Source organism: Haliotis rufescens, unplaced genomic scaffold, assembly GCF_023055435.1.
Source record: "Haliotis rufescens isolate VD_foot unplaced genomic scaffold, xgHalRufe1.0.p SCAF_9, whole genome shotgun sequence".
NCBI classification, from domain to species: Eukaryota; Metazoa; Mollusca; class Gastropoda; order Lepetellida; family Haliotidae; genus Haliotis; species Haliotis rufescens.
Genome location: NW_025964383.1, coordinates 30,407,130 through 30,425,057, shown reverse-complemented (window position 1 = coordinate 30,425,057; position 17,928 = coordinate 30,407,130). Strand labels below are relative to the sequence as shown.

The 17,928-nt window shown below is 38.6% G+C and overlaps 1 protein-coding gene across 3 annotated transcripts in view; it reads right to left on the bottom strand.

Annotated features, from left to right (window-relative positions):
- The window catches only part of LOC124118575 (guanine nucleotide exchange factor DBS-like), a 150,497-nt gene extending 134,194 nt beyond the window's left edge, over window positions 1–16,303 (bottom strand). Inside the window, exon 1 of one of the 3 annotated variants that reach the window (XM_046480758.2) lies at window positions 16,276–16,303. In XM_046480758.2, the coding sequence (XP_046336714.1) occupies window positions 16,276–16,288 (13 nt within the window). In that variant the 5' untranslated portion in view covers window positions 16,289–16,303. Of the gene's footprint in view, window positions 1–11,841; window positions 11,970–16,082; window positions 16,108–16,275 lie in introns of those variants that run through there. The other 2 variants (XM_046480760.2, XM_046480759.2) reach the window with 2 other exon arrangements.
- Between the last annotated feature and the right edge of the window lie 1,625 nt (window positions 16,304–17,928).

Sequence of the window (17,928 nt, the reverse complement as noted above, 5' to 3'; positions counted from 1 at the left end):
TCACGATGGGTTTCCCTTTGTATTTAGAAGTTGATATAAAAATAGCATTAAAAAATAAATTTTTGCTCTAAATGGGATAAAATGTTTAGTAGTATATCTCATTATGGTTAAAGACGAGATGTTATTTTCAATGTTGTGTCATCATCATCATCATCATCATCATCATCATCTACCTCATCAAATTGAAAACAGCTCCCATTTCTTTACCAAAGTGAGTAAAAATGTATGTTCACATTAAATGGCAACAATTCAGGGGGACAAAAACTGCATGCAGTACATAGCATCCTTTGATTTCGAACTTCTTTCTTCCCCTACAACCACGCGGAAACATATATCAGAATAGGTCTTCAGCAACCCATGCTTGTTGTAACAGGTGGCTAACTGGATAGGGTGGTTAGGCTCGCTGACTTGGTTAATCCATGTCATCGTATCCCAATTGCGTGGATCGATGCTCATGATGTCAATCACTGGTTTGTCTGGTCCAGTTTTGATTACTGAAAGATCACTGTCATGTAGCTCGGATATTGCTGAGTATTGTTAAACAACAAACAAACAAACAAACAACAACAAAAATCCCAAACTGAACCACTCTCTCCGATCCATGGCAATATTGAACATTATGATTCAGAAGACAACATGTTCAAGCAATAGGTCACATTTGGTCAACACTGTTGTGTAGAGTTGTATTCCTTAGTCATGTCAGGATCATGGTCAGAGAAGGGTTTGAATCCAAGATTCACCCTCAATATGATCCAAGGTATATCAGTTCCATACCCTTGTTTTTAAATCATGGGTTTACCAAAGTAGTGAACATGGTGAAGTCCAATGACAAGCTTCACATTAATCCAACACACAGAGTTCATATTGAAATACTGTTCCCTGAGGGGGGTAGCCTAGTGGTTAAAGCGTTCGCTCATCATGCCGAAGACCCAGGTTCGATTCTCCAGATGGGTACAATATGTGAAGCCCATATCTGGTGTCCCCCGCCAGGATAAAGCTGGAATAGTGCTAAAAGCTGCGTAAAACCATACTCACTTACTCACTCACTCACTCACTGTTCAAAGAAGTGTTAAATAAACCCAGCTTACCATTCAGTCTGCACCAGGGCCCACTTGCACATCTTAGCGGTAAGATGATTGTAACTCCCATAGTTTAACATAGGCTTACGATAGTCTTAGCGCTAAGATCGCTTTGTGCAAGTCAGAGCCCAGGGTGCTAAGAATACTCCTATAAACAGAAAAATGATATACTACTCCACTTCTGATAGGGATATTTATCTTTCAGTGATAAACAAAATTGAGTGTTGAGTGTACAGAAAACTACAATTATAACGAACTCAAAGAGCCCACTAATTTCAGTTCGTTATAACCATAGTTCGTTATAAGCATATATACAGCATATATATAGCAAGTGAATAGGACCAAAAAGCAGGTTATATCCATCAGTTTGTTATAAGCACGCTCGTTATAAATATATACTGTATATTTAAATAGAATGAAAAATTTGATGATCCCTAAAAAAAAAATTTAGTAGAATTTATATACATTTTAAAATCTTTTGTATATTACAAACACTAGTCCTGCACCATTCGTGGAATGTATTTATTTTATAAAAATAAATCAATCTAGAAACTCATACAAAAGCAAGTCTAGCCAGCTCTAGCTAGCTCTATATTCTGAAATCAGCATAGGGAATTTTTTTATTTTTTTAGAGTCAAGAAGGATATTGAGTAATTTAAGATTTCAGAGACTAAATGTTAGTCTATACAACCACATACTGATACAATTGTATACTCCCCAGGGAGTTGAGAATGATCACTGGAATGCATACAGTTCCACTGATCAGGGGAACAAATAAAGCACACGAGAGACGATACTTGTATCTGGATAAGTGGAGATAGATAATATATAGTTAACAAACATGCAACCATTCAAACAATCAACAAACAAAAATGAGTATACATTATTGACAAACATGCCATGGTTAAGAAATGACTACACATCAACTTCAAATAAACATTAGAAGGGTCATGAATTGGTCGCCATGACATCATGGTTGCAATGTCAGCTTAATCTGTGTACTTTACTTCACCCGTTTTATCTCGACTGTGAACGCATGGATAAAAGTTATTTATCTTATTCCGTCCAGTATGTATTCATCAAATCCTCAATTTACATCAACCCAAATTCAATTTCTTAAAGTCAGAGTAAACTCGAGTTTGTTTCAAGGGGTCAACACGACCTAACCAAATGACAAAAATACAACAATTTTCGAAAGCAAATAGCTTCAAATTTAGGCCCTGGAAATTCTCTACAGCCTGACCTTGGCATGCCTCCATTACTGCTACAAGGTAATTTATAAATGTGTTCTTAGTTGTCTGAAATCTCTGTTTCCGCAATATTGAAATTAGGCTCCATGGCATGGAATCCCCCGATTCCTCCCTGTAAATAATGCCGACATACTGGCATGTTAATCATGTTTTATTCCCTCTAGGAGTGAAAAGATGAAACGATGGAATGTAATTGCAAATCAGATACCAGAATTAATTAAGTGTAACTTCTACCCCTGTGATTATTGAGTGGTTTGATGAATTCCATCAAACATTTATCAGAAAACAAATTGATTGTTTGAATCAGTCTAATTACACGGAGTTCGAAGTCAAATATAATTGGAAACTAGTAAACGTGCTGAAGTAAGAAGACTGGGCATTATTCAGGGTCTTAAATTGATTAATAAAGTCATAAAATTGTCATTGCTGTGAGTATGGTTCCACGTTGCACAGTGTCACAGATTAAAAGTGAGTGAGTTTGATTTTACGCCACTTTTAGCATTATTCCAGCAATATCACAGCGGGGGACACCAGAAATGGGCTTCACACATTGTACCCATGTCGGGAATCGAACCCGGGTCTTCGGCGTGACGAGCGAACGCTTTAACCACTAGGCTACCCGACCGCCCCTTCACAGATTAAAAGAGCGAGTGAGTGGGTATAGTTTTACAGAGCTTTCTGCAATATTCCAGCAAAATCATGGCAGGGGACACCACAAATGGGGTTCGCACATTGTAGCCATGTGGGGGATCGAACCCAGGCCTTTGGCATGACAAGCCAACGCTTTAATGATTGGGCTACTCTATCGTCCCTTGTCACAGATTGATTTATGTATCAACCAAACACCTTTCAAATTTGGCTGCATACCCGTGAAGATCCGGGGTAGAATAGGTCTTCAGCAACCCATGCTTGCCGTAAATGGCGACTATGCTTGTCGTAAAAGGCGACTAACGGGATCGGGTGGTCAGGCTCACTCACCAACTCACCAACTCAGTGCCTTTACTCCTTCCTCCCTTGCTCACTCAAAGCCCTCACTCCTTCCTTCCTTCCTCACTCCCTCACTCACCCACTCACCAACTCAGTGCCTTTACTCCTTCCTCCCTTGCTCACTCAAAGCCCTCACTCCTTCCTTCCTTCCTTCCTCACTCACTCACTCACCAACTCAGTGCCTTTACTCCTTCCTCCCTTGCCCCCTCAAAGCCCTCACTCCTTCCTTCCTTCCTTCCTCGCTCACTCACTCACTCACTCACTCCCTTCCTTCCTTGCTTCCTTCCTTCCTTCCTCACTCACTTCTGAGGTTTTATTTAATCAGTCATCATCTAACCAAGTTCCTATCTAAACTTAGCTCCTATCAAAACTTAAATATCGGACATATTTAATATCCTGCCATAACTGTCCTGCGCAAACTGTATAAAAAAACAGTTACAGTTTCCAGTGTCCATCCCTCGAGTGTCCTTGAGTGACCCCTGACATGTTGACCACTCAAACAACAGCTAAGCCTCTGTTTGCAAGCAAGTTCACATCTTCCAGAGGCAAGGGCATTAGTTGACTATATTGCCTCAAACCAAATGGTGATGCCCAGTCACCCCGATCTGATTGATAATCAAGATCTATATTGTAATAAAACAGGTCTCACCCTTCAAAGTGCATCAAATCACTTGAGCACCTCGTTTAAAAACATGAAAAGATTTGCAAAATATTTGTTGAAGCCAAGTTGACAATACACATGCTTTACATACACTTCACTCGACCGAAATCTGCACGTTGAAATCCATGTTGTTTACCCATCGGATGTCTACTTCCTTATGCAATTTTGATTGGACTATGCATAGACTCATTAGTCCAGCCAAAATATAACTCTTGAATTACAGGCTAGTTCGGCAAGGGCGGAAACTGGACTTTTATTGTCAGTTAAGATAACTTCCATCGGGAAGATAGCAAGTCAACTGGGTAACAAAATTCATTTTATTTCCCATCTTCCCGAGGCAAGAGAGTTAACTGACTTTAAAAGTCCAGTTTCCACCCTTGCCGAACTAGGCTGGGATTCCTGGCCTCGATCATAGCGCCACCAGTGGCTATTACGAATTATGTCACTTCTTAACCTCTCCTTTGGACCAATCAGATTCCACCTCTCGTATCACTTGCATTTGATTCAAACAAAATGGCGGTGCCCAGTCAAGACGATCTGATCGATAATCAAGATCTATGTTGTGATAAAACGGGTCTTACATCGCAAAGTGCATCAAATCATGTGAGCACCTTGATTAAAATCATGAAAAGATTTGGAAAATATCTGTTGACAACGAGTTGGCAGTGCACATTCTTTGCAAATCCTGCAATCGACCGAAATCAGCATGACAGTCTACGAACTGGATTTCGATTTCGTTGCGCGATTTTGATTGGACTATGCATAGACTCGTTAGCCCAGCTAAAATGTAACTCCATAATACCAGCCTAGTTCGGCAAGGGTGGAAACTGGACTTTTATAGTCAGTTAACTCACTTGCCTCGGGAAGAAGTTGATTTCCGTGACAATGAAACTGTAAAAATGGTAAGACCCTGATTAAATAAGTTCCTAGTGCATGAAGAGCACACTTTTTATATATATTTTGTAACGATAATACTTTGTGACAATCTTTAAAATATGAAACAAAAACGAACAAGACAAACACATGGAAGTGATAAACATGGGAACACTCTTAACGACTGATTCACAAACATGTTGGTACTCCGACATAAAAAGGTATTATTAATCTCAATGAAAGGGATGTACAGGCTAATGCAAGGTCTCCGAAAATATATAATTTTGATAGAAACAGACTCCATTTGAATTGAAAAGGAGCCCCAGTGAACCTGAGGAAAATCTAGACTTGCTCATTTAGAGCTTTTGCTATACAATAAGGGCTGGGCCGAGGGTAAAATAATATGGTTCAGGGACTGTGAGATAAACTAGGAAAGAGGACATCTTTCAAAATTACAACTTTTTATTTAATAGCCTTGGTGAAATTACATTCAACGTTTCGATGAAGGACCAAGTCAATCCTTAAGTTGGCAGACCTTAGTTCCAAGTTTCTAGCCCTGGTCAACTCTTCCTGCCTGGATTCAGCACTGTTTGTATCGTCCATATTAGGAATCTATACAATTTGCATACAGGAACAGTTTGATAAATATCCAAAATACTTTAAACGGAAACAATAATCATGATAAAACTGCATCCACTAAAAACAATTATTTAGGCATTAATTGCTATCAGCCTGTCCATATTACATTTTTGTGTTTCCCATCTCTCACCGGCCCTTAATTTTCATTCCGTTTTATCATAATTTTTGGGAATTCAATGAGCTCGTGTGACAAAAAACATGTTCCTATCATTTCACACTCATTAAAAAACCCAGGTGAGCTGGATCCTATTATTAAGCCAAATTGAACTGGAACTGTCTCAAATATAATCCAAACATATCAGAAAGGGTTAAAATGGTCCCTTCGCAAGCAGGCTTTCCTTGACCCTGTGTATGCTCCGGTGGCAATTTGTTTGTTTGTTGTTTAACGCCGCACTCAGCAATATTCCAGCTATAAGACGGCAGTCTGTTAATAATCAAGTCTGGACCAGACAATCCAGTGGTTGATATCATGAGCATCGGTCTACGCAATCCGGTGGCAACTAAGTTTGACATACACGCCAGGGACATTGTGTCAAGTGTCAAGTATATTTCACAAATTATTTCCCTTTTGTGTTCTTAAAATTAGTCGAAAACAGTTTTTTTAGTTTTTTATTTATTTTTTCTGCTCATTGCCAAGCTGGTGGGAGATGAAGATGGGAAACTCACAAGAAAAGGGAAGGGCCTCAGCTTGAAGAATTGTTGTTGCAACATAAAATATTCAGCTGATATAAGCTCTTTCACTATTTGATAAAAACTAATATCAGTATGTTACACATTTCTTTGAGAAGCAACTAGACACGCAATTTTGATACTAAAAATAAACCAACAGTCATAGTTAGTTTGAAACCCTAAACAAGACACATCACAGAAATATAAAAAGATTCTGCAATATTAATGATCCTACAAATTGTTTTCACAGCACATATATCACCTCAATCCAGAAACAGATTCTTTTTTGTATTTTATAGTCTGGTTTTCATCACAAACTTATTATCAGAAAAGATATACTTCACTCCAAAAAATTAACTGTAAACTGTTTTCACATGAGTATCATTCATCCTATAGCACTAGTGTCCATATATCTAGTTTTTTTGTCTCCTTCTGTGGACTGGGGGCACGGGTGGCCCAGTCGTCTAAGGCGCCGCGATTCGCTGTGCAGAGTTGCGTCCCTTGGGCACGCCAGAAACCTATGATTGTAGGTTCGAATCCCGGTTCGCCCCGTTTCTAGGTTTGTCAGCACCATACCAGTGCTCGTGGGTTTCACCGAAGAGATAAACGTCTGAGACCTGCATCACTTCGGGCTTTCCTCCCACATTAAGCTGACACGCCGTGATATAACTGGAATACTGTTAAAAGCGGCGTTAAACCCAACTCACTCACTCACTCACCTTCTGTGGACTGGTGTTCATCACACTGACAATAACAATAACACAAGCAAACACCAGATCTAAAAACATGCCACTCATCTGCTACATGCTTATATGGAAGGCATATCATGTTTCAGATAAGGCCATAGAAAATTAATTATTAAATTTCATCTCTGCCACCTCTTTCAAAACACCCTGTTTCACATCATTCTATTAGGCTTTTCAGATTTCTTTAATGTCACATATCTCCTACCTCAACCAGCAATAGAGCGGGCGGGTGAAATAAAATAAAATTTAATTTTTTAAAAATTAAAAAACATGTTTTTCAAAAATTGTGTAACTCATTTTATGACATTGTAAAGTTTAAAACACTTGGTAACAGTCTTCAAATTTATTTATAAGTAGATCAAATCGCTTTGCTTCTGAAACGGATTTTCAATAAACATGATAAAATTGCTGAAGAAAGATCAGTCTGAACTGGTTTTTTTTATGAGTGTGTACAGTAGAAGTACTTTTTTTAAACACATCAGGGCACACGTCTCAACAGCGGCCTGGAAAATTGAGACACATAATCTTTTTCTTACTTCACGTCGGAATGAAAATTTAAGTTGGGAGGGAGATGGAAAACTCATAAAAAATATGGACAGCTTTATAATTAAGTACCTACAGACGAAGAAAACTACTTTGTGTATTCCCTAATTACATGTACCTGTGTGAATGGAATACACCATATACTACAGCATCCACACCACCTCCATAGTCTAGTGGTAGGGAAGACTGGGGGTTCGATCCCCGGCAGTGTTATACCAAAAGACGTTAAAAAATGGTACTTGTTGTTACCCTGCCTGTTACTTGGCATTAAGGGGCTAAAACAAGGACTGGTCGGCTCGGAGTCAGTATCCTGTGTCTGAGTGGGGTATTGATGTTGTGGCATGGTATCTCAGTCGACTTGCACAATAAATTTGGCTTTAGCCCGGACTATTATAACACTATAAGAAGCTACATACATGATATAAGTGCAGTAATCTTTGACACGATGTTAAAGCCCATTTCACCTCACCTCACCACAGCATTCCTGCATCAATGTGCACAGATACACAGTTTGTTTCAATATAATGAATATATACCTCTTGCCTCTATTTCGTAAACTTTGGAAGAAAATCTAATAATTATTTTATTGTGGCCTCAGAATTGCAAGCTGTGATCAAACCTGACGCTAAATAGAAACCATTGTCTGAATTGACAAACACACAATCTCAGTTATCTACTTACAAACATGTTCCCGAACAACAATGAAAATGCATTAGATCAGAGCACCGAATATTTGAATAAACAATGTATTAACTTTAAGTGTCTGCACAGTATTTACATATATAAATATTCAAATAGGCTTTTGAATTCTATAAATCAAGAAAGCATAGTTTAGACATGGTAAGAATATATAAATGAGGTGAGGTGAGGTGAAATGGTGTTTAACGTCACGTCCAAGATTATTGCACTTATATCATGTATATAGCGACTGCATGTACGTGTGTGTGTTTGTGTGGCTGCTTGTACTAGTCCGGACTGATGCCGATTTATAGTGCTAGCTCACTGAGATACCATGCCGCAGTTTAACATGAACACCCCACTCAGACACAGTATACTGTCCTTGTTTTAGCCCCTTAGTGCCGAGCGCCAGACAGGGTAACAACAAGTACCATCTTTTAACGTCTTTTGGCATGACGCGGCTGGGGATCGAACCCTGGACCTTCCGCTCTCCGGGCGGACGCTCTACCACTGGACCACGGAGGCGGTCATATATAAATGATCTGCAAGTTACATCCAGTATGTATTTTGTGCAGTTGAGAAAGCCAAAGAGATGATGTAAAACACCCGATGATTCATGTCACACTGAAACCCCATTTATCGCCATGTCTATTCTAATAATGTATAACAATAAACACTTGCGCACGGAAACTGCTTCTAACTTTTTATTTTTGGAGTTAGGCCAGACCGAACATATTTTCTTGGTTTTTTTATGAGACTGTCCTTAAGTTTGATTTGTACTCAGCAATATTCCAGGTATATGACATCGGTTTGTAAATAATCAAGTCTGGACCAGACAATCCAGTGATAGCTATTGTGAGATCATTGTCATCGGGTACGATGACATTAACCAAACATTAGAGCCATAAGACTCTGCAGCCCACCTGATGTTGTACAAACATCTATGGTGAGTTTAAGAAAAAGGGTACAAAAGATTCTGGGAAATAGACCAACATTTTCTGCAACATCATTTAGGACAACAATGTTGAGTGCAAATACTGATGCTTTCAACTTGGGCTGGGACGAGTCCAAATTTACTACCCGGGTACCCACCCCCCTATTACCTGACCCTAGATAGGTACAAAATGTCCGATTGGGAAACGTTTGACCGTACTCCTGTCAAAATGTATTTAGATACACGTATAAACTGATCTGGTCATGCATTGTTGACTGAAGTTTTACCCTATGCAAACATATGAAGTCAGAAGGAATGAGTGCATAGTCAGAAGGAAATGTGAACATTTGTCACTTGTAGTGTAACCATAGAGTTCTAGATAATTTTTGCCATTCAACAATATAATCACTTGACTAACCACGGGTCTGGGTAGACCTGTGGGTACCCGGGTCCTACTCAGTACCCACCCGACCCGAGTTACCCATCCAGGCCCTACCTTGATCACAACTGGATCTTCTTATGGTCCTTAGTCACACAAGGTCCAGTGGTTCATAAGGACAAGATTTTTAAACTACCGTATTCAACGTAATAAGCGCCCCGCTCCAATAAGCACCCACGACGAAATTTGCTAATATATTGGCAAGTGAACAATCCCAATTAGAACCCCTTACAACTGATCAATGTACACAAGACTTGTTTATTCGCGTATAAGACACACTCGTGTGTTATATGCATCCTTAATTATGGGCAATATAATTCTGGAAAAATATATCTGTGGTACATAAACATTTCAGGCTGTCAGCATAAACCACAAAATTTATCTTTCAAGTCTGTTTTTTTTCCACCAAAATAATATTCTAATAACAGCCCCCTATTCCTAATTTTCAAGTAGGCGACATTTGGTGCGGAACTGGGGTTGGTGTGTTCAGCTTCCTGTACTCGGAAAAGGAGCTGACTAACCTAGCCAAAATTTGTGTTTTTATTGCAGCTTTAAGGCCAGACTGTGCATATATGTAAATGTAATGGCTGTTGAATGCCTAGTTATTTTTAAAAAAGATATAACGTTACTATAGAAGTCTATGGGAAAACATTTGGTTGTGTGTAACCTATATCTTAACCTGGAACCCCTACAATTATAGGCTTTGAGTTCCATTAATGCCTTGGTGCTGGAAAGAAAATCTACCAATTAATTTATTACTGCCTGAGAGTGTCTAAGGTGTTTCTAACTTGTGAAATACTGCCTCTATCACCAGGTTGTCGAACACTGTGTGTGGAAGCTAATGTTTCATAACTAGTCTTTCACCTTAGATGAAACCCACAGGTACAGTTATGGTACAGACAGACCTAAAAAATCAGGTTAACTGGGATTCAAACCCATCATCATGTGGCATGCCTAAGCGATGCAACTCTGCATGGTGAGTGAGTGAGTGAGTTGGGTTTAACGCCGCTTTTAACAGTATTACAGTTATATCGCGGCGTGTCAGCTTAATGTGGGAGGAAAGCCCGAAGTGATGCAGGTGTCAGATGTTTTCTACTGCAGTGAAACCCATGAGCATGGGTATGATGCTGACAAACCTAGAAACATAATCAGGGCAAACCAGGATTCGAACCCACAATCATAGGTTTCTGGCGTGCCCAAGGGACGCAGCTCTGCACAGCGAATCGCGGCGCCACAACTGGGCCACCCTTGCCTCCCAAACTCTGCCTGGATTTTCACCCTCTCACCATTAAACATACCACCTCACATCATTCCATTGTCTACTGTAAGTATATATAGACAAGAAAAGTGATACATGTGATTTTTTGTTTTTGTTTTTTACTTGATGACATAAAACCCTCTACGTAGTCCTACCAAACATTTATGCGAACCACATCCCTTAACAGTTAATGTACCCAGATGTCTGCAACAGTTTACCTAAAACAATAAAACGCCTCGGATTTTTTTAAAATGTGGATCAAAATATAATGATGAAATTATTGTGGCCTTAAAACGTGTAAAATGTTGTCTACGTTCAGATCTACAGAACTGAACATGGCGGACATAATCACCTGACAACAAATATACTATGTTCCTAGCACATGGCATACACCATTTCCATAACAACATTAAATATGCTATAACAGCTGTCATGCATTGTACTGAAAGTATACTGAAAACCAAAAAATAAATCTATAATTATAGAAAGTTGCTGTGACTAATATCAATATGTTATGTGATATTTGGACAATCCATGTCAGTGAATGCCAAATCAAAATGAAAGTATACCCACGGTGTTTCCAAAACGTAAACAACACGTTTCATGTTCATATCAAAACAAAGCGTATGGCCACACCACTGACCGTGAACAGTGGTTGAGAAGGAAATGATACTTGCACTGAACTCACACACCTTGATAACACCAGGCTGTAGAGGTAAAACCGTCCACTGTGTGTTTACATATACACACACAAGATAATTAGCGGTACGCGGACAGGTGGGCGTGTGACTGACTTCCCCAAACAGCTACCTGTAAATTGAGGGTACTTTTCTATCAGGTCGGGATCTGTGTGTCGAGTAGGTGTAATTTTCTTTAAGTCGACGATCTTTTCTGGAAGTAGTTTGTTACGCCCTGCGATGAGTCAAAATAGTTTGGGATGTTTGAAATCTGACACACGTTCTCAGCTGAGAACTGATGTCATCAACGTCTGAGAACATGTTGAATGACATTCGCGTGAGGGACCGACATCGGCTGAAATATGGTTCTAATCAAACGGATAAAGGATAAGATAAGCTTGCACTTACATTAATGAGTTTCGCCGTTGTATGCTGGTGTTCTGGATAAGGTATTCCAGTATGAGTCACAGGGTATGTTCCCAGAGAAAGTAGTGATATGGCACTTCCTCAAACTTCGCCAATCATATTTCACTATACCTGTCGACAGGTGAAAAAAAATCAAGGGACGTAACTCTATCAACAGGTGCGCAGTAGATACTGTTATACGTAGCGTTGAACCGCTATGTGATGATCGACCTGCTTGTTGTGGGCCAAGACTGTTATGACTACGGCCCGACATATGCATAAATATCAGCGGTGACGTGTGACGGACATTAAATTCCTTGTGTAACGGTATTACTCATTCATTATAAGACGTACAGTTGTTCAGAGAGATTTATCGGATGATATGGCTAATAAATAGCCTGCATGTTTCAGCTTGATTTAATTTATATATGTGGCCAGAAGTTAAAATTACCGCGAATGTTATATCGACGTTCGTTGGTGCAATATTAGGGCCAATACTGTTTGACAACGTCACAGTTAATAGGTTTAGAAAATAAAAACTATTGATAACAAGTGTCTATAGTTTTCGCCATTCACATGAAACACCCGTGTAAACATCTTGTTGGCTTAATTATTTTACAGTTTGGCAGTTTATACCAAGGTAACACATTATGATAAAAATCGCGGGATTAGAATGAACGATGGCAGTATATAGATAGTGTTTCAACTTGCTGTAGGCATCTGTTAAAGACATGGTTCTTCAAATTGATGGTTTTCTTTCGACTGTCATTAAACATTTACTGAACAAAAATAAGTTCCCAATCGCGAATTATTTTGGGGGATATTGTTTTTGGTACTGAAGAACGAGCACACAATTTCATAAAGTATCCTAAAAAATATCAATGACTACTAACTTTTTTTGTTCAGTATACATTGTGGCATTCTAAATTTTGAAATTTACATTTCCTATCCTATTTGTCTATCGATTCCGCCCGTTTATTTATTTATTTATTTATTTATTTATTTATTTATGATTTTGTTTATATATTAATACATTGAAGAGGAAAGTTTATTATTAGTAATTCTGTTAGTGACATAGTAAAATGGTTTGCATCAGATATATTTACAGGAGAGTGGGGTAAACATTCATCAGTGAAAACGTACACAAGCCATATGTTTACATAATTGAATGTTATTATCGGAGGATGTTAAGAGCTATATGAAACAGGAGTTACAAACTGTTCTACTGTTGGATATTTACAATAGTATAATCACGAAGGGGCTTGCTTAAATTAAAACATTTCAGTAAAATGTGATCGTCTTTAAATAAAGACACTGGCCATATAGTTTATGGAAAACAACAATCCCATCTCACAAACGGCACCTAAACATTGCAAGATTTCCAGGAATGTGAGCATTAGTATACTGCGTCACAAGATCAGTGATTAGTCAGTCGGACAGTGACAACAGGAAATATGCTCATCATCATCATCATCATCATCATCATCATCATCATCATTATCATCATCATCATTCTTCTTCTTCTTCTTCTTCTTACTATTATTATTATTATTATTATTAGTAGTAGTAGTAGTAGTAGTAACAGTAGTAGTAGTAGTAGTAGTAGTAGTAGTAGTAGTAGTACATGGTTCCTGTGTGTGTTGTCCTGATTTTATTAAACGAGTGTCAAAATGTTTTTGCATTTCCTGACACGAGTAATATCAGTAGGATATATAGGTAATATTTCCTGCAATAACAACAATTCATAATATTTTTATGTGAAGACTTATTGTCCCCTGTATTGAAAAGAAGTATCGTGAAGCCAACGGGGTCAAAATGCTGTGACTTATATATTACCCGACGTCATTAAACATTGTATAATACGTTAACACATGAGTTTTATATGGAATTTTGATTACTCGATTTATCTTGAACCATATATGGATAAGAACATCTTTTATTACCCATAGTATTTGAAATAACCGTGTGCATAAACATCGTACGTAAATAAAGCCCAATGTCGGTCTTAGGGCTCTACATACGTGCACTTGTGCAAATATCACTTCACGCGCACCGTGTGTTGTTAACGTCATCCGGATGACATTGTAGACGTCATTCGACGTATTGTGACGTTAGGTCGGAATGACATTCCGAATTGTCACTCGGCAATCCAGAAATGGGCTTCACACATTGTACCCATGTCGGGAATCGAACCCGGGTCTTCGGCGTGACGAGCGAACGCTTTAACCACAGATACTCGATGATAGCGTGTATAGCATCATATATTCGTATAGAATTTATTTTTATTTTTCTATACGAATATACTATGCTATACACGCTATCATCGAGTTCCTGTGAGATGCTATCATCGAGTTCCTGTGGCTTTAACCACTAGGCTAAAGAAATAATTAATAATAAACAAATTTTTACACTTGCATATATGTCATATAGTCAGTATGACACACATGTCGTTTTATAATCTCTATTTAATCAATGTTGTTCATATTTCCTGCTACACAATGATTGTGAGAGAAAATAACGTCACATGACCTATTTCTCTAATGTAACCTCAATCAACTTCATGTGCATCTTTCTTATCTTTATTTGTTCATCTGAGAAAGAACCACATGGAAATTTGTGGCTGGTATCCCAGTAGTGACGTCACAGCGCCGAAGCCGTCACTCCCTCGACCCCCGGTAACCCCACGGCGACTGTCCCAGCCGGGACACGTGGCGAGCAACACAACAGCTGTGAGCAGTCGGATAACATCGACACTTTCCGTGACGTGCCAACATGTGTCATGCGGTGGCATGAATGGGAGAGAAAACGATTATGTATCAGGCAACTAGTCTCGTGCTAAAGAATATTTGAATACTATTTTGTGCGGTAGTTTATCATTTTTGAGAGTAGGTTTTAGGTTGGAGTTGTCATTATTTTAGACATAGCAATCGGATAACACCATTAATACATGTTTGACTTGAAACCCACGTGAGGATGTTCTTCGTAAAGATATTTCAGGATGCATGCAAATATGGAAAATATTTTGCTCCTTAATAACATGCTGTAAAACATGCTACATATTTGGCATATATTTTGTACTCTGACCCTTAAGGGTGTTCTCTTCACTAAAATATCTCGAATCTTAATTTGTTTACGTCATTGGATGACCAGTGATACCATCTTGTTGACAAGCTAACCAAATATTTTCTTTAAGTTTGGTGTTAATGAAAACAACAGAAATCTACGTCTCGACACATTTTCCAACTCTCCTATACAGGGAGAGGTATTAAAATAAGCGCTGTCTTGTTTACCGACCCCAATTTCAGTTGAAATAAAAATTAGTTTAAATTTTAAAAAATCTAAATCTCACACACAATCTCAACACAAGGATAGTAATGCCCAATGACGTCATGTCATTATTCCATGACATGATTGTAATGTCATTGAACAATAGGAAAGTGTTATCTCTACACTTGTGAAAATAATAACTTTATTTTTTTAAGAATTGACTTTGATATTATTATTTATAAGTCTGTGGTGACGTAAAAGCCGGAGTACATACGCATATCCGCGGATTTACTCAAAGTGTGCACGTCGATTTTTACAATTATAATTCCATAAACAAAAAAACCCAAACATATTCAAGTCAATTCTTATAAATAAATTTACATACGTCAACAGTGATGACTCGCAACGTGCAACACAAGCCCTACCCATTCTAATATCAGCCAATCAGGAAACAACCATTAGTGGGCGTGGCCTAATTTATTTTCGGTTTATGGAAACAATATTTACTTGGTTAGCCAATCAAATGCCCCACAATCACTTGAAACGTATTTTTATTACGTAATTGGTGATGACATATTTTTTTCTCTGAATAAATTCGACATTCACTCGAGTGAAATAAGACTTTTTACCGGAACTACTTTCACTCCACCTTAATGACATTAGACTATGGAAACTATGCAAGAGAATAACAGTAAACATAGCAGCTCTTATTTCAATAAAATGTTTATCTCATCTCGTGACCTGCTCCACTCATGTAAATATCAACTTTGCAGGTCACTCGATGAGATTTAAACATGTTATTTGACAAGAAAAGACAAATATTCTCTACAAACTGCCGACGCTGTACAATGCCAAGTCAAGAGTAAGTGCAGATAACTATGTAGGTTGCTCCCTGTTACCATGCCAACGTTAATGAATGTAATCAAACATATTAAAATTTAATGATTAAACATCAAGGGTCACATTAGTATGCTTACCTTATACACAATAGTCATTATACCTGCGATATATAGATAGGTATACATACACTTCTATAATAGTCCAATATGTCTACATCCATCGTCAGATTTGGCTTTCCTCCAACATTAAGCTAACATGTCGTGATATAAATGAAGACAACTCACTCATATAATAGCATTGAAAAAAGAGAAAGAAATGGTATAGCATTACCGTTTACGTCCATCCATATATTTTTCAACGATCTGAAATCACAAATAGCCAGCACGTACTGTACCCCACGCTGACCGCTCGTGACGGAATGCCTTTTGTTCGCACAGTATCCTGCTTACGTGACGGGGGCGTGGTCCCTTGGGAGGGTGATCAGCTGATCACGTTTCTCAGCATGTAACTCGATAAACTTATGTCTCCAAATAGTTCAATGGAATTGTGTTTCACTTTCCGGCGTATTTTAATTCTGTTATCTTACTTCCAAGGTTAAAGTTTCCATCCGGGTTACAACCAGTTAGCATTCAAAGACATGTATGAACGCATGATGATGATTATACCGCTATCTGAGCTATGCAGTCATCGAGGATACGTTCAGTACAACACGACCCGAGGTTCGTTTCTTTAGAGAAAGTCCGTGCATTCGTTACATGGTGATGCTACAGACCGCAAAGAAATTCTACCTCATTGTCAAGGTTTAGGGCAACTGTACATCAATTCCTAGGGTCAGGACAACTGTACATCTTTGTCAAGGTTCAGGGCAACTCTACATCATTGTCAAGTCTCAGGGCAACTGTACATCATTGTCAAGGTTCAGGGCAACTGTACATCAGTTCCAAGGTTCAGGACAACTTTACATCACTGTCGATGTTCAGGGCAACTTTACATCATTGTCAAGGTTCAGGGCAACTGTACATCAGTGTCAAGGTTCGGGGCAATTGTACATCGTTGTCAAGGTTCAGGGCAACTGTACATCTTTGTCAAGGTTCAGGGCAACTTTACATCATTGTCAAGGTTCAGGGCAACTGTACATCATTGTCAAGGTTCGGGGCAATTGTACATCAGTGTCAAGGTTCGGGGCAATTTTACATCATTGTCAAGGTTCAGGGCAACTTTACATCATTGTTAAGGTTCAGGACAACTTTACATCACTGTCGATGTTCAGGGCAACTCTACATCTTTGTCAAGATTCAGGGCAACTTTTAATCTTTGTCAAAGTGCAGGGCAACTATACATCAGTGTCAAGGTACAGGGCAACTGTACATCTTTGTCAAGGTTCAGGGCAACTTTACATCATTGACAAGGTTCAGGGCAACTGTACATCAGTGTCAAGGTTCGGGGCAATTTTACATCATTGTCAAGGTTCAGGGCAACTGTACATCAGTTCCAAGGTTCAGGACAACTTTACATCACTGTCGATGTTCAGGGCAACTCTACATCTTTGTCAAGATTCAGGGCAACTGTACATCTTTGTCAAAGTGCAGGGCAACTCTACATCATTGTCAAAGTTCAAAGATAATTTGATTGCTCCTATTTTTTATTTGGCAACGGAAAACTTAATATAATTCATTCCAAGCTGAATTACATGTCCATGATATGTCATCCGTACTATGATTTATGCTAAATATGCATTAACGAATATTCACAGTGTTTCTGGCGTGATCCACGTGAAAACTCAGTCGATTACTTTTTTCGATGTAAATTGTATGTTTGCTAGACTAACTCTTAGTCTCTGAAAATATATAATTTTGTTAGAAACACACAACTTCATTTACACTGAAAAGGAGCGCCAATGAGATGAGAAATGGTATGTTCCAGGGACTGAGACAGACTATATATGTTCGCTAATAGAGTTAGTTGTTAACATGACTTGTGCAG